The 22,623-nt window shown below is 50.2% G+C and overlaps 3 protein-coding genes across 7 annotated transcripts in view; 1 reads left to right on the top strand and 2 right to left on the bottom strand.

The window, feature by feature from the left end:
* The window catches only part of CAMK1 (calcium/calmodulin dependent protein kinase I), a 43,369-nt gene extending 40,573 nt beyond the window's left edge, over nt 1-2,796 (bottom strand). Inside the window, exon 1 of one of the 3 annotated variants that reach the window (XM_028719710.2) lies at nt 2,625-2,796. The gene's annotated coding sequence lies outside the window, so the exon portion shown is untranslated. Of the gene's footprint in view, nt 1-2,335; nt 2,574-2,624 lie in introns of those variants that run through there. The other 2 variants (XM_028719709.2, XM_077925146.1) reach the window with 2 other exon arrangements.
* Nucleotides 2,797-8,380: 5,584 nt separating this feature from the next.
* Nucleotides 8,381-22,278, bottom strand: TADA3 (transcriptional adaptor 3). 3 transcript variants are annotated; one of them, XM_028719705.2, is made up of 9 exons: nt 22,173-22,278; nt 20,594-20,817; nt 18,143-18,396; nt 17,263-17,368; nt 14,410-14,551; nt 13,111-13,214; nt 12,883-12,992; nt 10,585-10,770; nt 8,381-9,599 (listed from the first exon to the last, which is right to left on the bottom strand). In XM_028719705.2, exons 2-9 carry the CDS (start codon nt 20,798-20,800, stop codon nt 9,407-9,409), a joined length of 1,302 nt encoding a protein of 433 aa, XP_028575538.2. In that variant the 5' UTR covers nt 20,801-20,817; nt 22,173-22,278; the 3' UTR covers nt 8,381-9,406. The 3 variants fall into 3 exon arrangements, with proteins under 3 accessions (XP_028575538.2, XP_028575540.1, XP_028575539.1); XM_028719707.2 differs by lacking the exon at nt 22,173-22,278 and adding an exon at nt 21,694-21,925; XM_028719706.2 differs by lacking the exon at nt 22,173-22,278 and adding an exon at nt 21,220-21,658.
* Nucleotides 22,276-22,623, top strand: part of TTLL3 (tubulin tyrosine ligase like 3) — a 44,612-nt gene continuing 44,264 nt past the window's right edge. The window contains exon 1 of the mRNA XM_077923507.1: nt 22,276-22,413. Within this exon, the coding sequence (XP_077779633.1) occupies nt 22,411-22,413 (3 nt within the window). The 5' untranslated portion in view covers nt 22,276-22,410. The remainder of the gene's footprint in view (nt 22,414-22,623) is intronic.

Below are 22,623 nucleotides of genomic sequence, written 5' to 3'. Positions count from 1 at the left end.
CTGTGTTTCACATTGCTCCAACAGACTAACACGGCTGCTGCCTGCCAATTCATACCCTACAAGTTGCTACAAGGTTAAGAGACAAGGACCTGGCTTCTCTGAATGGCAACCGCTCTGTAAGGTTTCAGGCAGAACCCTACTGCCTGACATTTAAAAAAAGAAAGGAACTGGAGTTGCAGGGGATTGAAGAATGCAAGGACTTTAACATGGAACTACAGACTCTGCTTCCCTTGTAGCTACTCTACTGCATCCCCATCCCAGGGATGTGAAACCTGTGGCCCACCAGATATTGTTGCACTTCCATGAGCCACAGTAAACATGGACAACGGGGTGAAAATGGAGTTGTAATTCAACAACGTCTTGGGCTTCAGATCCCCCTGTATTTTCAGACCAAGCCACAGGGGAAGGCCAGAGACGTCAATAAACTCTCCATCGAAACCTTTGTATCTGGTAAATGGAGCACTGCGTACGCAGAAGAGGCAGGCAGGAAGAGACTCAGCGCTACCCAAGGCAAATGCCATCATCGCAGGGATGTAAACAGATGGGCACACACCCCTCTACAGAACCAGGCATAGGGGTCATCTACACAGATACACACAGAGCCAGTGATAATGCAATATTCTAGACCAACACACACACACCCCCTCATGTGCCCCATTTGCCCACCAATTGCAGCATTCGTGCTAATTGTTTGCAGCAGAAATTGCTGACGGCATGTTCCCCTTTAGGGGTAGGAGTGTGGTGGACAGGGGTGACGGCAGGGAGGTACAATGCAAAAGTGCCACCCTGCTGTTTGCCTGTATCCGGAGGAAGCAGAAAGGGAGGCTGCTGCAGTGGCTAACAGGCTGCCCATGAATGGAAGCACCGAGTGGAATGGAGCAACTGGAAATCTGCCTGATTCTTATTATTTTTTAATCTCGCTAGATGAATCATCTGTGCTGGTATTAAAAAAAAACCTCAGGTACGCAATTATTATTTCCCCCCAGAAAAGGAAGGTGAGAGGAGTTTTTTAAATGGTATATGGTGGGGGAGTGTATGTGTGTATAAGGAGAAAACACGACATCAGCACAGTCCAATCAGTGCCCATGATGAGTGTGCAATTATAGCAGATTATCCGTAATAATGCTACAAAGTGGAAGAATCCTGTTTTCACCAAACACCCAAAGCAGTGTGATTTGAATTTTGAAGAAATGAGTTAAAAAAAGAAGCAATACTTGGATGGAGAAGGCTGGCTTGCCCAAAGAGGCTAAATGGGCTTCCCTCCCTTATTATTGGTAGTATGTGTCCTTTTTATATATTAATTTTTAAAAATCCCACTTTCTCAGCTCTCCCTTCTACAACAAGTGTCGCCCCCCCCATTTGTTCCACAACAGGTATTAAAAGGATATATACCAGTATATATTATGTCTGTCTGTCTGTCTGTCTGTCTGTCTGCATGGGTTAGAGCTTTGCAAAGGTAGAGCGTTAAAGAATCATTTGGAAAGATCCTAAATTCACCCATATGAAGACAACCGCTACATGGAAACAGGCATCAACAGAAACAAATACATTCAACAAGTGGGCAAAGAGACAGCCACACGGGTAGAATCACATATGCACTTGTACCTTCACATGGAAAGAGACAGGTTCATGCCTACAAAACAATTGCATAACATCACAGACAGATGCAGGCAGATGACAATGATAACCACACGCTTAGCATCACCATGGCTCGACACATGTACATTGGCTTGGAGATAAGCGCACATCAATGCACAGGGAAGAGCAAGACCTATGCCCATTTCTTCACTCAGACATGCATCATTTATCTTTTTTTAAGGTTGTGCAGACGGAGAGCCGGGGCAGAGGCAGGCATATTTGGCAACGTGTCTCTCCTCCCCAGCTGCAGAGAGGCAGAGAAAGGCATGTGCCACTTTTTACGCAGCCCTTCCAGACATGGCATCCTGCTCCAAGGCATGCACAGTGCGCAAGTATGTGCATGGGTCAGATACAATCACACGCAGGCAGAAGTGCAGAGCGTTGCGCAGACAATGGCCGCGGCGACTCAGGCACACCTGTGCACCTATTCACACAGGTTCGAGCCATTCATACCCTCTCCACGCACCGGACACACATTCGCACAGGCGATTATGCAGATCCCTTTTGGAGCGGGAGAGAGAGAGAGAGAGGAAGGATTGCACAACGCTGATCCTGCTCTGCATGTTTACACTCCTACCCCTCGGGCCAGCATGCCGAGGATTGGGAGCCTCAAGCAGGTGCAAAGAAACGGCCAAGTGCCGAGATGATGTGCTGCGGAGTGAGTGGCAGGCAAGGCACACGCGCAACGACAGCTCACCATAGGAGGAAGGAAAAGGAGAAGAAGTAAATCGCGCGGGCAAATGCAGGCAGCCAAGGCTCACACAGCGCAGATCTGGCGGGGTGCAGGTTGAGATCCACACCGACCTCCCTACCCGCACCCGGGCGAGCATGCATGCTCAGGAGCGGTAGAGGCGCGCGGGCGCAGCAGGCAGAGAAAGGCGCACGGCTGCAGCCAGGGAGACAGACAACGCCGCCGCCAGCCGCCCATTCATCCGTCTCCAATCTGTCCCCGGGCGGCGCAGTCCCGAGACGCCCTCCTTACTTACATGGAGGGATCTGCGGGGCCGGTTCCGCCGGGGCTGTCCCGCTTCGTGAGCTGAGTGCGCGGCAGCGGCTCCCTCGGGTCCTCCGCGCCCCGCCGCCGCCGCCGCCAGCCGAGATGGGGGAAAGGCGTCCGTCGTCGCGCCCCTCTCCGCCTTCTCCTCCCCAGCTCTGTGCGCGCTCGCCCTCCAGCCAGCGGCGATGTCACCGCCAGAGGGCGGAGCTGGAGCCCGCACGAAGCCAATCCGAGGCTCGGGAGGCGGGAGCTGCCTGGCGACGGGATTAAACCGAAGTGAAACGGGGCTGGATGGAGGAGGAGAAGGCAGCGCCGCCGCTCCATTCATAAATACGCAGCGCAAGAGCGCGCACGTTCACACACCGCGGCGCTCTGGGCTGCCTGATTTAGGGATGGAACAGGCAGGGGAGGAATTTTATCGCGGGGGGGGGTTAAAGTTGGGGGGGGGTCCCTTTCTCCAGGAGTCATTTAGTTTTTATCCGCTACGGTTTGTAAAACCATGAGCTGCAGCCCCTAAGGTCAACATTAGGGTACTATGGAAGACGAGACGGGCTGGAGAGGAGCGCTCTATTAATTGTCTGCTCTTATTCACCCTCCACGATAAATAAAAGTATATGAGATAAGGAAGCACATTTGATTTAAACGTCTTCGTTTATGCTACAATGCACGCAGGGAATTCGCATCGGAACATCCTTTCCTATTGCAACGCAGATGAGATCCTCAGAATATGTTCGAAACAAATAATAATTGCTTTTTACTCTTTTAAAGAGAGCTTTTCTGCACCTGCTTGCGGCTCCCAATCCTCTGCATGCTGACCCGAGTGGGGTGGACTTCTGAGTAAAAACATGTTGTTGTTGTTTAGTCGTGTCCGACTCTTCGTGACCCCATGGACCAGAGCACACCAGGCACTTCTGTCCTCCACTACCTCCCGCAGTTTGGTCAAACTCATGCTGGTAACCTCGAAAACACTATCCAACCATCTCGTCCTCTGTCGCCCCCTTCTCCTTGTGCCCTCAATCTTTCCCAGCATCAGTGTCTTCTCCAGGGAGTCTTCTCTTCTCATCAGGTGGCCAAAGTACTGGAGCCTCAGCTTCACGATCTGTCCTTCCAGTGAGCACTCAGGGCTGATTTCCTTAAGAATGGATAGGTTTGATCTTCTTGCAGCCCATCATGGGACTATCAAGAGTCTTCTCCAGCACCATAATTCAAAAGCATCAAAAACATGCAGAGTAAAAACATGCATAGCAGGAAACCTGACGAAGTGCAGGTCGAGATCCCAGCATCTTAGGAAGCGTGTATGCGTATGCGTGTGTGTTCAAATTGCTATTCCAGCAAGATGTTTTTCTCTGTTTTCCACCAAAACACCTCTGTACCTTAATCGCATTGAGATCCAGTTTTGCCCATTAAGGCATTAGAGAACAAGTCTTTGACCTTATCTATGCGACAACACTTCAAGTACAGTGGTACCTCGGGTTACAGACGCTTCAGGTTACAGACTCCGCTAACCCAGAAATATTACCTCGGGTTAAGAACTTTGCTTCAGGATGAGAACAGAAATTGTGAGGCGGTGGCGCGGGAGGCCCCATTAGCTAAAGTGGTCCTTCAGGTTAAGAACAGTTTCAGGTAAAGAACAGACCTCCAGAACAAATTAAGTTCTTAACCCGAGGTACCACTGTATTTGAAGAACGCTGTAGTGTCCCTCAGTCTCCTGTATGCTAAATATACCCAGCTCTTCCAACCTTGTCTCAGAGGACTTCCTGGAAGCAGGCTACCTCGAAAGGAATAGTATACTGGAGGAATTTTAAACATTAGCCGGGATATCAAAGGCACAGAGGGACTCTGCATGTACAAGGTGTACAACCCTCCCAAACACCTTAGGATTAACACCCACCCACACCTTAGTTCAGAGGAGACTTGAAACCTGCTCCGTCAGATCGGGGACAAGAAGACCATCAAATACATAGGCCGCACAAAATTCTAAAACTTAACAAAACAAAAAGGTGCTATAAAAATCTTACCTAATTTATCTAAACTCTGTAACAATTTTATTAACAATTTTATAAAAATGCAGGACTTCCAATGAAAAGAGAGCAGGGCTACCTGCCACTGTTTTCCCCTTCTGGCATAAATTATTACACGCTTCTTCTATTTAAGATTAGACAGAGTTTCCCTTAAGGGAGAAGACAGGGAAAACAGTTCACCTTTCACCATCCATACTGAGCAGCAGGAATTGAACCATTGCTCCAAATGCACATGAAAACAGCCCTTTTCCATTGCTCTTCCCATTGTTTCGGCTTGTTCCAAGCTTTTAGCTTTCCTGACACTGGCCCTACAGGCTAGGTTTTTCACCTGGTTACTTGGTTACCTGTCGTTCCTTACACTTCTCAAACACGTGCTCTCTATTTCCAGCTCCTCATTAAGCTGCGGCGGCCACCCTGGCTTTCTTAAATGCCTCGCCATTCTCTCTCATTGGAATGGTTTGAGATTGTGCCTTTGGTAACTCCTCCTCCGGAGGATGCCGCCCAACTTTGACTCCTGTCCCTATCTAGCTGAGGAATTTATTTATTGCATTTGTATCCGCCTTTTACCTCTAAGGAGCTCAAGGTGGTGAACAACCTTGTTCTTACAACCCTGTGAAGTAGGCCCAAGGTTTCCCAGTGAGCCTCATGGCCAAGTGAGGATTTGAACCCTGGTCTCCCAGGTCCCAGTCCAACACTCTGACCACTACACCACATTGGCACTCAAATCCTATGTCGTATTTTCCTGAACTTGTTCAAAACAAAATCAGCTTTCCCGAAATCCAAGGCACACATTTGATCCTTAGCTTTGGGCTTTACACAAAACGACGAGTTCCATCATTACTTGCGGCCACTTCCCCCCCAAATTTCCTGCCACTCGCATCTCGTTGACTAACTCTTCCCTATTAATTCAGATCAAGGACAGTCAACCCCCCTAATTCATTCTTCCACCTTCTGGAAGAGGAAGTTGTTGTCAGCAAGGTCTGGCAGGAATTTGTTGGGCGATTCCCTGGTTAGTAGAGCTTGAAGCCTAGCAAATATCGGAGCAGTTGAAGTCAATTAAAGTCTTGCTTCCTTGAAACGTTTCCTTGTAATTTGTTTCACCATCCCCATCCTTTCCTTGGTTCAGTGGGCTGTGAAAGCCACAATGTGGCTTTTATTTCTTTCTCGCTAATTTTGTTTTACCAGTTCCTCTTTACAGGCTACCCTGCTCATCTTTCCCTGTAGCGGTACACTTTAAAAAACACAACACACCTCCCCCTCTTTTCTGCAACATCAATAGTTTTTGAATTAGTTATATCCTCCAGCTGATCTAATCTGATCAGAGGAGTTGTCTCCACTAAGCTTCAGTTATACCTTCTCAGTAGTATTGACCTTTCCGTCCTAGGAGTCCGGGCTCACCTGCTTGTATTTCAAGAATATAGTGGTACCTCGGGTTACATACGCTTCAGTTTATATACGCTTCAGGTTACACACTCTGCTAACCCAGAAATAGTGCTTCAGGTCAAGAACTTTGCTTCAGGATAAGAACAGAAATCGGGTTCCTGCGGCGCGGCAGCAGCAGGAGGCCCCATTAGCTAAAGTGGTGCTTCAGGTTAAGAACGGGAGTCATTTTGGACTCACAGCTGTCCATGGAGGTGCAGGTCAATTCTGTATCCAGGGCAGCTGTCTACCAACTCCACCTGGTACGCAGGCTGAGACCCTACCTGCCCGCGGACTGTCTCGCCAGAGTGGTGCATGCTCTAGTTATCTCCCGCTTGGACTACTGCAATGCGCTCTACGTGGGGCTACCTTTGAAGGTGACTCAGAAACTACAGCTAATCCAGAATGCGGCAGCTAGACTGGTGACTGGGGGCGGCCGCCGAGACCACATAACACCGGTCTTGAAAGACCTACATTGGCTCCCAGTACGTTTCCGAGCACAATTCAAAGTGCTGGTGTTGACCTTTAAAGCCCTAAACGGCCTTGGCCCAGTATACCTGAAGGAGCGTCTCCACCCCCATCGTTCTGCCCGGACACTGAGGTCCAGCGCCGATGGCCTTCTGGCGGTTCCCTCGTTGCGAGAAACAAAGCTACAGGGAACCAGGCAGAGGGCCTTTTCGGTAGTGGCGCCCGCCCTCCCATCAGATGTCAAAACGATAAACAACTACCTGACATTCAGAAGACATCTTAAGGCAGCCCTGTTCAGGGAAGTTTTTAATGTATGATATTTTAGTGTTTTTTGGTTTCTATGGAAGCCGCCCAGAGTGGCTGGGGAAACCCAGCCAGATGGGCGGGGTACAAATAATAAATTATTATTATTATTATTATAACAGACCTCCGGAACAAATTAAGTACTTAACCCGAGGTACCACTGTACATCCAAAGCCTTGGCTAGCCTGCTCCAAAGTCTCCCGTGCTATTTTAGGGTGGGGTTTGCTAGATCCCCTTCAGCATCTGTCAATTTCTCCTACAGCACTCAAATTTATCAGTAACATCCTCTTGGGCCCTATCCAAACCCTCGGGTCCTTGACAAAGTTTACACCCAAACACACCAGCTGCTCTCGTAGTCATGGGTTTATTGACACTCTGGAAGAATTTCTAGTGAGGCACCATGTTGACACAGACTGGAAGAGACTGCAGCGTGTGAAGAACTCATTCGATCCTCTCCCAAATGCCAGACCTTCCTCCGGGCTTCTCCGCCGCTGCCCTTTCCAGCCCCCAATACCATCTGTTCCCAGAGTCGCCTCACGTCACAGACCAATGAGGCTTGAAACCTCCTCTAGGCAGGCACAGCAGGAAGTGTTTGAAAGTTGCTGGTACGTGAAAGGAGTGGGGGGGGGGGGAGAAGAACAGGCCCCAAGTGCGTCTTTAAATACAGGCATTGTATGCTTAATTAAGACAGCCGTCAGCTGCCCATCAAACTTTCAGGAGGTAAAGTCAGCGGAGGTGGAAGAAGTCTGCAGATGCAGCTGGTGAGGTGTGTCCAAGAGGAAGCCCAAAGCCTTGCTTCAATCTCCTCCTACTGCTGTGTTGGAATTGTGCTATGATGCCAGCCAGAGTTTGAAGCTCCCTTGCGCAGCGCTGCAATACGGCATGACTACCGTAAACGGTAAACACACACTTACAGCCAGCTGCGTAAAGCTGGGAGCAGGGCGCTGGGTCCTCAGCTTCCTGGCTCCCTCCCCTCCAGGCCATTCTGACAGGCCAGTGGGGCCTGTCAATCACCTGGCACCCCAATGCCTTATAAAGGGAGCAAGAAGAAGGTGAAACTTAGGCAGAGCGGGCAGGACCATTCAAACCGCTCTTAGCAGGCAACAGAGGAAGAAAAGGCAGTGCTGGCCTCGCCTGATCTGTATGCCCTCCGAAGCGTGGCTAGATATTATGCAGTTGGCAGGGTTGAGAGTTCTCGACATGAGTTCAGCCCATCTCAGGTGATCTCTGCTCTGCCCCTCCCTTTCCCCCTCCCTGTGGATCTGAGAAGTCTGCCCTTCTCCTGCTTGTTTCTCTTTCCCACAGGGGATGGGGAAAGAGACCCTGATGTTTTACTTCTTCCCCACTCGCTTTCTTAGGTCTGCGCCTTTTCCCAGGATGTTGCCAGGGGAGCCAAGACACAGGTTCGGAGAGAATGGAAGATGACTCTCCATACCCAGCGGCTTTCCCCACCGCTGGTTCTAGCTGCTATTCCCATTAGTGATTTTCTTGTGCAGGCCCAGCCAAGGCCACTCCAGCCCCTCCCTTCTGCCCAAATCCCACTGGCCTTGCTCTGCCCTGCAGGGAACGTACTGCCCTAGGGCCTCTTCTAATCAGCCCTTGCATCGTAGAACCCAGGGGACCCCTTTACTCGATTCCCACACCAAGGCCAACCCCTCGGTAGGTCCTTTAGACAATCAGAGAAAGGGGAAACAGGGGCAGAAGACATCACACCACCAGAGGAAGAGGCTGAGCAGGACAGGGAGCAGAGGAAAGCAGTCGGGGCTGCCTCTCAGGCTCACAAACACCCATAATCCTCCACAGCACAGGGACCTTCACTATTTGTCACAGGCCAACAGTGAACAGTCCGGCTGAGACCCTACGGGAGACAAGCAGCTCCCTCTACTGCTCAATGCCACGCACTTCAGGTACCTATTTACACCGTCAGGTATTCCAGTTTCTGAGCTTCACTGGCCACTTTAACTTGGGTCTGTCCCAGATTAGGGCACCGGAGTGTTGTGGCAAATTGTTCCCAGCTGAACGCCACTCAGGCGCTTGGGGAATTCTGGCTGCCGCCTATGAGGTTTCGCTGTCTCTGCAGCCTCCGAAGGTTCGCATGCGGCGTGGCGAAAGGGGGACAGAAAATACGAAACAGAATCCAAAGCCATCCGCCTCCACAAGTTCATACGCTGCTGGCAGAGTCCCGGAAGCGTCTGTGCGATGCTCAGACCTGACTCGTAGGCTCTGTCCCGTTCCCCATCTCCAATGCCGCAAGCCGGCCCTGCCGATGTCCGAGGAGAAACTGCCAACTTTAGCAGCAATCAAGGCTCCCCCTGCCCCAGCTCACCATGCAACGAGTGCTCCTAGCCACACACAGGAAGGAGAGGTGGCAAGCAGGCCAAATCCAGCCTGCCCCAGGTCCCTGTCTGCAAGAGGATGCTGGTAAGCTGAATGGAGGGAGCTGCTGCAGTCCATATTTGCAGCTGTCGCCTCCCTTAAAGCTGGGGCCTACACCACGGTTCAAAATGGAGGCGCTTGGGCTAAGGGGTTCCCAGTTAACACGACCCCGGGATGCGAGGGCTTAGCCATCAAGCAGTTTCAGGATGCTCTCGCGCTCCTTGAGGCTCTTCCAGGCCTGGTCTTTCTCCTTCTTCGTCGGGGTGCGCTTCTTCTGGCGGGCGGCCATGATCTTGCGGAAGGCGTCCATCACCTCGTTGTCAGCCATGCGTACCCGGTGGCGCAGCTCCTGTCTGTGCAGCTCCTCCTTGGCCAGCCTGCGAAAGGGTTGCAAGGGGTTAGGGGGTTTGCGGGATCTGCAGGTTGCTTTTCAGCAACGGGAAGCAACCCCCGAAGCAGATTTGCAACAGGAATATAACATGGTAATTAAAGAAAAGAACTTATTGATATTTGACACACAGCAGTATTTAAATACAGTCATAGCTCATCTTACGTTTGCTTCAGATTGAGCATTTTCAGGTTTCGTCCCGTGGCGACCCGGAAGTACCGGAAAGCGTTACTTCCAGGTTTCGCCACTTGCGCATGCATTCAAAATAACATCACACGCATGCACAGAAGTGGCGAATCGTGACCCACGCAGACGCGGGTTGCGTTCTGCTCATGTTGGGAACAGGGCTCCGGAACGGATCCCGTTCGCAACCAGAGGTATCACTGTAATCTGGTCACTGGTGCCATTCACAGGCCCAGGAAAACAAAACCATATTCACCTGGGGCTGAAATGAGGGCAAATTTAATAAATAATAATAATAATAATAATACAAGTTGCCACCAGGCAGGCCTTCCTGAGGAGATCATCCCACAGACAGGAGGATAAGGCAGGAAAGGCCTCTTTCTGACACCCTCCAGGTCTACCTGGTGTATAGCATGTATAGAATGGTCTCCAATGCTGATCTGAGGGTCCGGACAAGCTCCTATGGGGAAAGGTGGTCCTTAACGTAAAGGGGCTTCAAACTGGATAAAACACGGGGAGGTTTCAACCAGTCTGTGCTTCCATCTCTATCCATCTCTGGTCCAGAACACCAACCCCCCAGGAGGAGGAGGGCAATAAAAATGAAACAAAAAACATCTGCATGGCCAAGAAGGCAAAGGGATGAGGCTATTAGATTCTCCACCCACATCTGGTTTTTTTTAAATGGTAAATTATTTGAACCGGTTTCAACCTTGCACTTTTACAACGTTGCCACCCACCCTGGGGGATAGGGGTGAAGGATGGGCAAGAAATCATTATCCTCCTCTTCCCACCTGAGCAGCTCGACTTTCTTGGCTCGGTTGTGCGCGCTCAGGGCTTTGAGTTCAGCCTGCCTCTTCCGCAGCTCGGCCAGCACCTCGTCCTCCGAGTCCTCAGCAGGCCGGTCCTCCGACTCCAGCAGGCCTTGAGCAATCAGCTCTTCTTTGATGCGGCCTTCCAGAGACTTGGTGTGGGGCACGCTGCGAGAGGACACAAGAAGCGGTGCCACGGTGAGGGAAACCTCAGCATTCACGAGAGGTCTGGTGGCAGGGAGCAGAGCATAAGGTCTAGACCAATGTTTCCCAACATCTGGTCTCCCTCTGTTTTCAGACTACAATTCCCATCATCCATGGCCACTGGACTTGCTACCTGGGGATGATGGGAGTTGTAGTCCAAAAACAGCTGGAGACTCAAGGTTGGGAAACACTGGTCTAGACCTAGGTGAGGAGCCTTCCAGTAAACTGGAACACCTGGCAAGCTTTGGCTGAGTCATTCGTTCTCAAGAGCTGTTTCCCCTTTCCGTATAGTTGGAACTGACTGCCATCTTTGGCAATTTAGCGGTATGCAAAATTAGCATTGTTTTGTAGTTTATGTTTTCACCGGGTTCCACTCATGCAGCAGATTTCTTCGTCTCCTCTCCCCAAATCTGCTCCAGAGGGGCCCCAACCCCCAGTTTTGGGGAGTGTGCAGTGTGTGTGTGTGTGTGTGTGTGTGCGCGCAGGGAAGAGGAGGGGGAAGAGACAGTGTTGGATAAAGCCCATTGTGTTTCAAGGTTTGCATTGATATTATCATTTGTAAGCCGTCTCAAGATCACCTGTGACAGAAAAGGCTATACAAAAGTTGTAAAGAAAGGTGACACCAGTGGCTAGTCCTGGGCTGCTTTTGGGGGAGGGGGGAATGGCACCGGTAGCTTACCCAGAGTTACCCCACCACCTGGCAGTGCCACCTCTCCCACGAAGCAGTCACCAACATAGCTACTTTTGAGCTGAAAGGTTAATCTTTTTCTCTGTTTTTAAGTCCTGTTTTTTTACAAGCCTCTGAGGGCAAATAACTTGGACTGCTTGTGAGTTTTCACAGCTGCCCTTTTACGCAGCTAAGATTTGGAACCCATTTTTAGAGTTTGGTTGCTGTGATGGTATACAGTCACGATTTACAGTTTGATTTAGTCAAACCTCGGTTGTCAAACGTAATCCGTTCCGGAAGACCATTCACCTTCTGAAGCGCTCAACAACTAAGGATCAAAGGGCGGTCAGCAAAGTCAATGGAGATAAAAGGGAAAAACTCCCTAGAAGCCGTTTCCGAAAATAGTTTGAAAACCAGAGCAGTTACTTCCGAGTTTTCGGTGCTTGGGAGCCGAAATGTACAATAACGGAGGAATTCGGGAGCCGAGGTTTGACTATATTCGGAACTCCCCCAGCCTGCACCCCAAAAAGAGCCAATGAGGGAAAAGAAAGGGACCAGATTTCTAGAAGGCTGATTTAAAAGGAACAAGAATCTACTGCAATGTGCTCTACGTGGAGCTACCTTTGAAGGTGACTCGGAAACTGCAATTAATCCAGAATACGGCAGCTAGACAGGTGACTGGGAGTGGCCGCCGGGACCATATAACACCGGTCCTGAGAGAACAGCATTGGCTCCCAGTACGTTTCCGAGCACAATTCAAAGTGTTGATGCTGACCTTTAAGGCCCTAAACGGCCTCAGTCCTGTATACCTGAAGAAGCATCTCCACCCCCATCGTTCAGCCCGGACACTGAGGTCCAGCTCCGAGGGCCTTCTGGCAGTTCCCTCCCTGTGAGAAGTACAGGGAACCAGGCAGAGGGCCTTCTCGGTAGTGGCACCTGCCCTGTGGAACGCCCTCCCATCAGATGTCAAGGAAATAAGCAACTACAGTGGTACCTCGGGTTACAGATGCTTCAGGTCACAGACTCCGCTAACCCAGAAATAGTACCTCGGATTAAGAACTTTGCTTCAGGATGAGATCAGAAATTGTGCTCTAGCGGCGCGGCGGCAGCAGGAGGCCCCATTAGCTAAAGTGGTACCTCAGGTTAAGAACAGATTCAGGTTAAGAATGGACTTCTGGAACAAATTAAGTTCTTAACCGGAGGTACCACTGTATCTGACTTTTAAAATACATCTGAAGGCAGCCCTGTTTAGGGAAGCTTTTAATGTTTAATGCTGTATTGTGTTTTTAACATTTGATTGGGAGCCACCCAGAGTGCCTGGGGAAACCCAGCCAGATAGGGGGGGGATATAAATAATAAATTGTTATTACTTATTAATTATAATTATTATTATCCTACAAAGCGCTCACCTGAAGGGCTTGTTTTGGCTGCGGGGGGAAGTGCTGGCCCCATCAGCTGCAGAGTCCTTGCCTGCTATCTCAGGAATAGGCGAGTCTTCGATGGGGGAGATTATGTTCTCCTACACAGAGAGAGGGAAGATGGGAGAGGTGAGGCTTACAGGGTCTTGGCCTTCTGATGCCACCACCTCCTCTCCCCGAGAAATCAGGGCTGAAGCAGTCTGGATTTTGTCCGCTTACTTCTACTAATGCCTGCAGAAGCCGCTGGGTCAGAGGTCCAAAGGGGCAGCCATCCTCAGGCTGTTCATGCTGGGACTCGGACTTCTTCAGCAAAGCGTCAACATCTGGAAATTGTGGGAACAAAGGAGCAGTTGAGTAGCAGGATGGGCTGGTTGGCTTGGGACCTTAGGCAAAAGCGGGAACCCCTAGGCAGACGCCCAACCGCACAGGAATGTTCTGTAGTGGGAAGAGTTTGGGCTTTCCCATAATAACCACGCGGCCGTAGGGGAAACCAAACCCTTGGGTGCACCACAAGTCAATGGGAAGAACCTTATACCAACCTAGATGAGCAGTCCATCAAGCCAAGGGCCATCAAACCTTAAAGGCACTGCCGGCCTAGGGGTATAATAGCTCAGTTGGTTGGAGCGTGGCGCTGTTAATGCCAAGGTTGCAGGTTCAATCCCCGTACGGGACAGCGCCTATTCCTGCATTGCAGGGGATTGGACTAGATCAGGGTTTCCCAAACTTGGGTCTCCAGCTGTTTTCAAACTACAGTTCCCATCATCCATAGCTAGCAGGACCAGCAGTCAGGGATGGTGGGAACTGCAGTCCAAAAGCAGCTGGTGGCCCAAGTTTGGGAAACCCTGGTCCCTTCAATCTCTATAGTTTTATGATTCTATCCGAAGACTTCCGCCCGAATCCTTAGTTAACCGGGAGTCACACCTGCAGGCTGATCTGCATAAAGGAAGGGTGGGGAAGATTTCAAGCACTACATACAACGATGTATCAATGGCCACATGGAGGGGTCAGGGCTGGCAGTAGGTGTAGTCAGGGCCTGGGTCCTCCCCTTCTCTGTCTCTCTCTTGCCCTCTCTCACTCATTCCTTGCCTCCCTGCCCACCAATATCCTGCCAACTTTCCCCTCCATCTATGACAGCAATCAATTGCACATTGCTTGCCTCTCCAACTGATTAGTGCTGGGAACAGTTGAGTGGTGCTACCGTGCCAACTGCAGCAGGAAGCGGGAGGCAAACGATGGGATCTCAGTGATCCTGCCATGTGCCTCCCACCCATCTGGCTGTCCGGGAACGGCGAAGAAGCACCCCCTATGGGAGCCCTTCTCAGCTGTTCCTAGGGCTAAACAGCTCAGGTGTGGCGGGGAAAGAGACCTGCAGGGCAACGCAAAGTTTGACTCAGGGCTGCATGTCGATACATAAAAGTGTGCGCCGTCTTGGTGACATATAAAGCGTGGCCCGTATTAGTGAGCTGCAAACTCCCCCAGAAAAGATGGCACAAGATTCCGCAGAAGGCTCTCGGGTACCTTTAGTGTCCAGCTCTGTCAGGGGCCCCAAAATGCCTTTCTTCTTGTCAGCAGTGACGGCGGCTCGAGCCCCGTCCTTCTGCTCCTCCAGCATGTCTTCTTGGGCCCAGCGCTGGGAGTAATGTTTCCCCAGAGGTGGGATCTATAGGGGCAGGGAAACCGTGCATTCACATTGTGCAATAACAGGGCGGAACGGCGAGTCCAACTCTGCCTCCGCTCATCAATGTCCAGATGTTTTGCTCCCTCCCCGGATGTAAAGGCCCGTACGGGCTAGTCTTGACAGACTCTGGGGTTGTGCGCCCATCTCACTTAAGAGGCCAGGGGCCAGCGCTGTCCGGAGACACTTCCGGGTCACGTGGCCAGCGTGACAAGCTGCATCTGGCGAGCCAGCGCAGCACACGGAAACGCCGTTTACCTTCCCGCCAGTAAGCGGTCCCTATTTATCTACTTGCACCCGGGGGTGCTTTCGAACTGCTAGGTTGGCAGGCGCTGGGACCGAGCAGCGGGAGCGCACCCCGCCGCGGGGATTCGAACCGCCGACCTTTCGATCGGCAAGCCCTAGGCGCTGAGGCTTTTACCCACAGCGCCACCCGCGTCCCTCCCCGGATGTAGCTCCACACAAATCCCACTGCCCTACCCTCTACCGTTTCCTCTTCCTGCCTGCTGGTAAAGGTAAAGGGACTCCTGACTGTTAGGACCAGTCACGGGTGACTCTGGGTTTGCGGCGCTCATCTCGCCTTAGTGGCCGAGGGAGCCAGCGTACAGCTTCCGGGTCATGTGGCCAGCATGACTAAGCCGCTTCTGGGGAACCAGAGCAGCGCACGGAAAGGCCGTTTACCTTCCCGCCAGAGCAGTACCTATTTATCTACTTGCACTTTGACTGCTTTTGAACTGCTAGGTGGGCAGGAGCTGGGACCGAGCAACGGGAGCTCACCCCGTCGCGGGGATTCGAACCGCCGACCTTCTGATCGGCAAGCCCCAGGCTCTGTGGTTTAGACCATAGCGCCACCCACATCCCCGGATGTAGCTCCACACAAATCCCATTGCCCTACCCTCTGCCGTTTCCTCCTCCCACTAGTCCTTGCCTCCATTTCACCATGTGCACTACCTTATTCCCTCCCCCAACAAACCTGCTCCATGCTGAACTCCATTGCGCCCCTCAATGTATCAGGCACCCTCCCTTTCGTTGCTTTTAGTGATATCCCCATCACCTTTCGCTAGGCAACTGAAACAGGCATCGTAGCTAAATGCAGCGGGCAAAGAAGGGAAGAGGAGCACACAAATTGTCTGCTTGCCACCTAGGACAGTTATCCAACACGCCCAATGGCAGGTGCAGCCCGCTGAGCAGGCAAAACCATGGAGGAGAACCACGTTCAGCAGGGGCAGAAGTAACACTGCCGATGCTCAGATGAAATACTGATGCAAGATGGATGCAGAGGAGAGCTCTTTCATCTTGCCAACGCCAGGTGTTACAGACGAGAGAGGGGGTGTGTGAAGCTTTATCTCCATTTAGTAAGAGCTTCATGACAGTGGGACCGTCTCCCTCCGGAAGTTGTGGGTTCTCCTTCAGTGGAGGTTTTTAAGCAGAGGTTGGGTGGCCATCTGTCTTGGATGCTTTAGCTGAGATTTCTGCACTGCAGAGGGCTGGACTGGGATGACCCTTGAGTTCCCTTCCACCTCTACATGAGTCTGCGATTCTGTGACTCTCTGATGTTCATTATACACCTTTAGGCACCAGTCAAAAACGAGCCTTTTAAACCAGGTCTTTGGTTGATCCGATTTACCTCCTATGCCCTTTTAAAATGTTTTGGGGTTTTTTTTTGGGTGGGGGAAGCTATTAGGTTGTTGTTTTTATTTTTATTAGGTATTTTGTGGTTTTATATCTTGATTTTATTCTGTGAGCCGCCTTTAGACCCTTAGGGTATATAGGGCAGTATACCAAATCAAAAAATAATAACAATAATGTGACAGCTGTTGTTTAAGCTGGCTTTGGTATTTTATATAACCCCAGCTGTTGAATCTTTTATTCTTCCAATCTTATGGCAGAAGGCCATGTTGAATTCTTGGGTACAAAGGACAGATAAAAGCCTTTCAAGGTAAAATATATAAACGACAAGAGAGGTGTTTCATGAAGCAGGGGAATTTCCGAGGTCAAGAGAGGGAATGTGAACAAGAGGCTGGTTGTGTTATCTGGGAAGCATCAACATGTGACCTTGCCGCTAAAGATAACGGAGGTGGCTCGTGTGGGGAGGCTCCCTTCACTTTGGCACCCGCTGTCTCACATATCTGGCTGGTGTTAAGGCTATAAAAGTTCCATATCCAGCAATAGCCAAGTCTCAAAGATAAGAAGAGAGTTACAGCAACTTCTCTCAATGAGAAGTTGGACTCTGCAGAACTGGCGAAGCTGACAGGAAAAGTCCGAAAACAGCACGATCAAGTATTCCAAAAGGACTGGAGTAAATTTATACGGTATCTGAAAGATTATTGTAAGCAATTAACATCACTAGCAGGGTTGTCTGACGACTTGAAATGAGAAACTTTCCACCTCTTTATATTTATTTATATTTTGAACCATTATGCAATGAGTGCAATTAGAATCAGATAACGTACAAAATGCAATGATATAAATGTTAATTTTGAAAGCCATGTGGCAGGAGGGAAGGAAGTCAATAGGCTCTAAAGAGCCTGGGCGGTAAAGTAGATAATATGAATGTGAATGTATATGATTAAATGGAAAATAAATTTTTAAAAATAAATAAATAAAAAGGGCTACTTGGTGGACGTCAGGAAACTTGGCTGCGAAGGGGCAGGTAGGCAGGCTGAATGAAGTGTCTCCATCAAGCTGATTTTTACCTTGTAGTGTTCTGCTTCATCTTCAGGCGGCTTGAGGAGCTCTTCTAAGGTACGCACCTCCTCACTGGTGAGGTCAGCACAGTACGGCTCCACCGAGGCCCAGAACCTGCAAACAAGAGAGCAGGACACTAACACTGAGAAACATACACACCTGTAGCTCAGGTACTCTGGCCAACAAGAGGAAAAGACAACCTAAATTCCTCAGTGGAATACACTAAAGTACAGTGGTACCTTGGTTTGCAACCATTTTGGATTACAACCCCTTTATTTTTTTGGAGGCCCCATTGGCGAAAGTGCACCTTGGGTTACAACCAGTTTTGGTTTACAACCGACCTCCGGAACGGATTATTGTTGTAAACCAAGGTACCACTGTAATATAAAACTGATTATCCAGCAATATTCCAACCATATCTTGTGGGGTTTTGTACGGAGATATGTAACGCAACTCATTTCCTTTGATCTGCATACAGCGGGCAAAACAATGGGTTACATCTTCAAATCGACCGCTATCAAAAATACATTTTCATTGCTGCAGAGGTATATCTGTTTCAAGGAGGTGCCTTCGCTGTATGCTTTTGGGCTAAAATCAGTCTTGTTTAAACAAGCCTACTCAGATGCTTATAAAGCTCATACAAATTTTAATTGGTTGCAGTATCTTAACTTTTTGTACATTTTAAAGTATTATTGTAAAATTTTCTTGATTTTCTTGTTTCCTTTTTGTAAACCGCTTTGAGTGTTTTGGGTTTCTTTGCAGTCCAGCAAAGATAGATAGATAGATAGATAGATAGATAGATAGATTCTCCCTTCAAGATATGCAGATTATATGTAACAAAGTATTTTTCATTATTACTGCTGCAGTGGAAATCCCTCTCCCACATACCTATTAGGTGCATCATTTTTGGGGATACGGGGCACATCAATTGGGTCATCTGGGAATTCGTACTCCTGGATTTTGGGCTGCAAGTTCTTGGATTTGGGCCGACCAGGACCCTGTCCTGTGCTGTGACCTCCTTTCCCTTCCAGCTTCTGTTTCTTGGGTTTGCCATGTTTGACAGGAGTGCCCAACTCATGCTCTTTTTTTTCCAGCTTCAGAAACCTCCTGTCTCCTTTCTTGTCTTGCCAATCTGTCAGGATCTGAAAAAAACCAAAACAGCTGCTTTGTTAGTCCCTGTTAGAAAAAAAGGTGATATAGTCATTCATTCATAGGCTGCTAAGTCACTGCCCCAAAACTGCTCCCATCTCCTTGGCCCCAGTGACTCCTGCACTGCATTCTTCTTTTCATAGCACACCTGAGCTGGGGAGGGGGGAATTCAGGTGTTGGAAGAGGTTTCACCAGAAAAAGGCGGCTCCATCACTGGCAACGCCATATGCTAGACAACATTTAGAGGGTAACAAGCACTTTCTTCTTGAAATGCACTGTGCTAGAGCAAGATATAAATATATATAAATCCACATTTTTAGAATCAGGGAGTGTAGCAGGCATGTGAAAAAGGCCTTCTAGATGCTGTCCAGGTTCTTTGCACCCACCTCCCACTTCTGCACATCTAGGAGTTGAATTGAGCAAACTAACTGTGCAAGTGGAAGAACTTCTGGCTGCAGAACAGAACTTGCCCTCCCTCTGCAGGCTTTCCTGGGCAGATTTTGCGGGGTTGCAGTGTACATCTGGGGATAATGTATGGGGCGAATTCTATTGCAGGAGCAGAAGTCATTCCACTTTCTTGGATACAGCACTAGGACTCTTGCAAGGCCTTCCCAATTTAGCTCCATCAATTGCTACATTGCAACTGGTGGAAAGGGTGGAAGACCCCACAAACAGAATCCGAGTACAAAATGTCATCGACGCTGTCAGGGGCTCGGCCTACACTCGAGTAGGACCCTGGCAGAGACACATGCCCAACTGGCATGTTCTCTCCCTCCTGGTCGATCGTTCGGGAGCTTCAAAAGCTTTCTTCTGCCCGAACATCATAGCAACCGATGCCAACCGACACCGGCACACTTAGGGATCCGCAGAGTTTGCGCAGCTGTGTAACAGACCTCAGCAACTCAGCATTTTGGCTAATCTACTTTATTTACATATAAACACACACGGAACACTGCAACATGGCTCCCTCTCTCTCTAGCATCAGACAGCAAAGAGAGAGAAAAAAAGGACAATAGTCCCACTTCACGGAACACAGTAACACAAACATCCTGTCTCTGTCACATCTCAGTCTGTGGAGTCAAAACATATAACGTCATGTGATAGACAACAATCCCATGACTGCAATCATGGAGCAGGAATTCTAACAGACACTTGTGATTCGCAGCAAGTGTTATTCAGAAGCATACAGCCTCTGACGGAAGAGGGAGAACATTTGCTTAATCCCCCTTTGAAATCATCTAAGTCAGTAGCTGTCATTACATCTTGTGGGAGCAAATTCTATAGCTTAACTATGTGCTACGTGAAGAACCACTTCCTTTTGTCTCTCCTGAAACATTCAGCTTCATTGGATGTCTCAGACTTTTAGTATCAGAAGAGAGAGAGAAATTTCTCTATTTGCTTTCTCCACACCATGTATAATTTTCTATACCTCTCTCATGTCCCTCTTAACAAAACAAAGAAGAAGAAGAAGAAAAGTTTGGATTTGATATCCCGCCTTTCACTCCCTTTAAGGAGTCTCAAAGCGGCTAACATTCTCCTTTCCCTTCCTCCCCCACAACAAACACTCTGTGAGGTGAGTGGGGCTGAGAGACTTCAGAGAAGTGTGACTGGCCCAAGGTCACCCAGCAGCTGCATGTGGAGGAGCGGGGAAGCGAACCCGGTTCACCAGATTACGAGTCTACCGCTCTTAACCACTGCACCACACTGGCTCTCAAAACAAAATACCCAAACATTGCCACCTTTCTTCATAGTGGAGTTGCTCCAACACCCCTTGATAAATCAGGTTGCCCTTTTCTGAATGTGATAAAGGAGGGGTTCCCAACCTGTGGTCCACAGACCACCACTGGACCGCAATCATCATTCAGGTGGTCTGCAACATATATGTGGATTTGTGGCTGAAAACAGGAGATGCCACAACCGCTGTGTTAAATATTCGTATCAATTTTTAATTCTATTTTAACTGCTTATACTGTTTTATGATTTTCATTCTATAAAAAACTGCATTCTAGATGAATAAAATGATGCAATTAAAAGATGCAATTAAATCCAATTAAAAACCATTCAGCACATTAGAATTGCTACAGCAGGAAGCCCCTAAGCAATTTTCAAATGATCCACGAGGGGGGAAAGTTTGGGAACCACTGAAATAAAGCATCTCCTTTCTATGGAGCAGCTTGATTTCCATCTGACCTGGGTCTCAGTCTCCAGCACCCGAAGCCGGCGGCTGGCAGAAGACAGCAGCGTTTCGAGCTCCAGCTGCAGGGTGTCGAGTTCTTCAATGCCGATGCCATCATCTTCCGAACGGGCCAGCACAGCTGTGTAGCGAGGGCACACCTTCAGGTGGTCCACAGACTTGAAATCGTGGAACTGAAGAGGACAGTCCTTTAGCTCAGACATGGTGCGGCCAGCTGGGTCTGCGAGAAGAGAAAGTGACATGAAGGAACGGAACAGCAACAAACGCAGGTGCCAAGAGGGAGGATCAAAACAAGCAGGGAGTAAAAGCAAAACAAAATACAGTGGTACCTCGGGTTAAGTACTTAATTCGCTCCGGAGGTCCGTTCTTAACCTGAAACTGTTCTTAACCTGAAGCACCACTTTAGCTAATGGGGCCTCCTGCTGCCGCTGTGCCGCCGGAGCACGATTTCTGTTCTCATCTTGAAGCAAAGTTCTTAACCCGAGGTACTATTTCTGGGTTAGCGGAGTCTGTAACCTGAAGCGTATGTAACCTGAAGTATATGTAACCCGAGGTACCACTGTAGAAAAAACGATAACAGTTAACTGGCCAAGTGACACAGGTTAGCACAGAGAACTCTTACCCTACGGATAACCGGAGACAGGGAGGCGGCTCACAACCAGGAAACCTGCATCGATGGAGACATGGTGACAGGTATCATCAGCCAGGCGGGCAAGGAGCCACAGTGAGGGGCAAGTGTTGAAGGGATGGGAGCAAGCAGGTTGCAGGTGGAGGAAAAAGAGGAGGAGGAAAAAAGAACGAGAAGGCAAGGCTAGTCTACAGAACATCAGCAGGTGGGAAAGGGAATGGGCAGTGGGAGGGGAGACCCTCTGCAGGGTTAAGGCACAAACGTGCAAGGGAAGAAAAGCACAAAGCAATGAGGGTTTGGAAGGTGGGATAAGCAGCACTGGAAAAACGGACCCAATGTGCAGGATGAAGAAACAGGTGATGAATGAGCGGGGGGGGGGGAGAGGCCAGGAGGGGGCGCTGGAGGAAGGAGGGGGGAGATTGCTGGGGTAGCTTCCGGTTTCAGGGGCTCCTTCCGGGTTACACTCACCCAAGGCCCGCGCATGCGCACAGGGAAGGGGAGAAGCAGCGCCGCGGGTGGGGCGCCTTCGCGACTGCAAGGCGGGGGAAGGCGAAGGCTATACTGTATAGATAGAGACCGAGCTCTCCCCCGCAGGACCGCTTCCTCCTCCTCAGCTCCGCTCACTTCCTTCCTGGCCCCTCCTGCGGCGCCTCCCGTTGGCTGGACGCTCCCTCGGCCGCCCCGCCCCTATTGGCCGAGAGTCAAGTTCTACAGAGCTTTTTTTTTTTCTTCTTCCTTCCCCTCAGCCTCCTGCTATTGGCCCGTGTCCCCTCCGACCACGCCCACACCTCTCTCGTTCCCAAATATGGAGACGGGGAGGCTTCGGTCGTACCAACTGAGGAACAGGGGCGGGTCAGGAGGGACAGAGCGAGGAAACCAAACGATAAAAGACAAAAAGGGCTGGTTGCGTTCTTTTCCGACACTGTATTAAAAAACACCGACCTCACCTAATTCCAGAAACCGGGCGGAGGCGAGAGGAGCCGGTATTGAGAGCGCGCATCCACCTATCCACCCCCTTCCGCGAAAGATTTTGGAGCGTTCCAGAAACGAGGATCTCTCTCTCTCTCTCTCTCCCCCCACCCCACCGCGCGCGCCGCCTCCGCGTCTTGGCGGGGGCCACTTCCGCTTCCGTTCCTGGGACCAAGACCCTCGGCTGTTGCCGCTGCCGCTGCCGCCTTTGCTGCCATGGTGAGGGAGTTGGGTGGGCGGGCGAGGGGGTGAGACGGTGGGTCTGGCTGACAGGGCCTGGCTGGGGCAGCGCGAGGCCCGCCGAAAGGGGAAGGGGAGGAGGGTTGTCCGTTGGCGGTAACCGGTCAGGGCAGGAGGGGAGGCGCTGCCGAGGCCGTGGAGGGAGTTGAGGGGGCTCCGAAGGGAAGCTTGGCGCTGAGGGGAGACGCC

Source organism: Podarcis muralis, chromosome 2 (assembly GCF_964188315.1).
Source record: "Podarcis muralis chromosome 2, rPodMur119.hap1.1, whole genome shotgun sequence".
Lineage (NCBI taxonomy): Eukaryota > Metazoa > Chordata > Lepidosauria > Squamata > Lacertidae > Podarcis > Podarcis muralis.
This window is presented reverse-complemented; position numbering and strand designations above follow the sequence as displayed.

Coding starts and splice junctions, on each gene's coding strand:
- TADA3 (XM_028719705.2), bottom strand. CDS start 20,800: ATGTCTGAGCTAAAGGACTGTCCTCTTCAGTTCCACGATTTCAAGTCT. Junction 12,993..13,110: donor TTCTGCAGGCATTAGTAGAA/GTAAGCGGACAA, acceptor CTCTCTGTGTAG/GAGAACATAATCTCCCCCAT. Junction 9,600..10,584: donor AAGAAAGTCGAGCTGCTCAG/GTGGGAAGAGGA, acceptor ACCCTTTCGCAG/GCTGGCCAAGGAGGAGCTGC.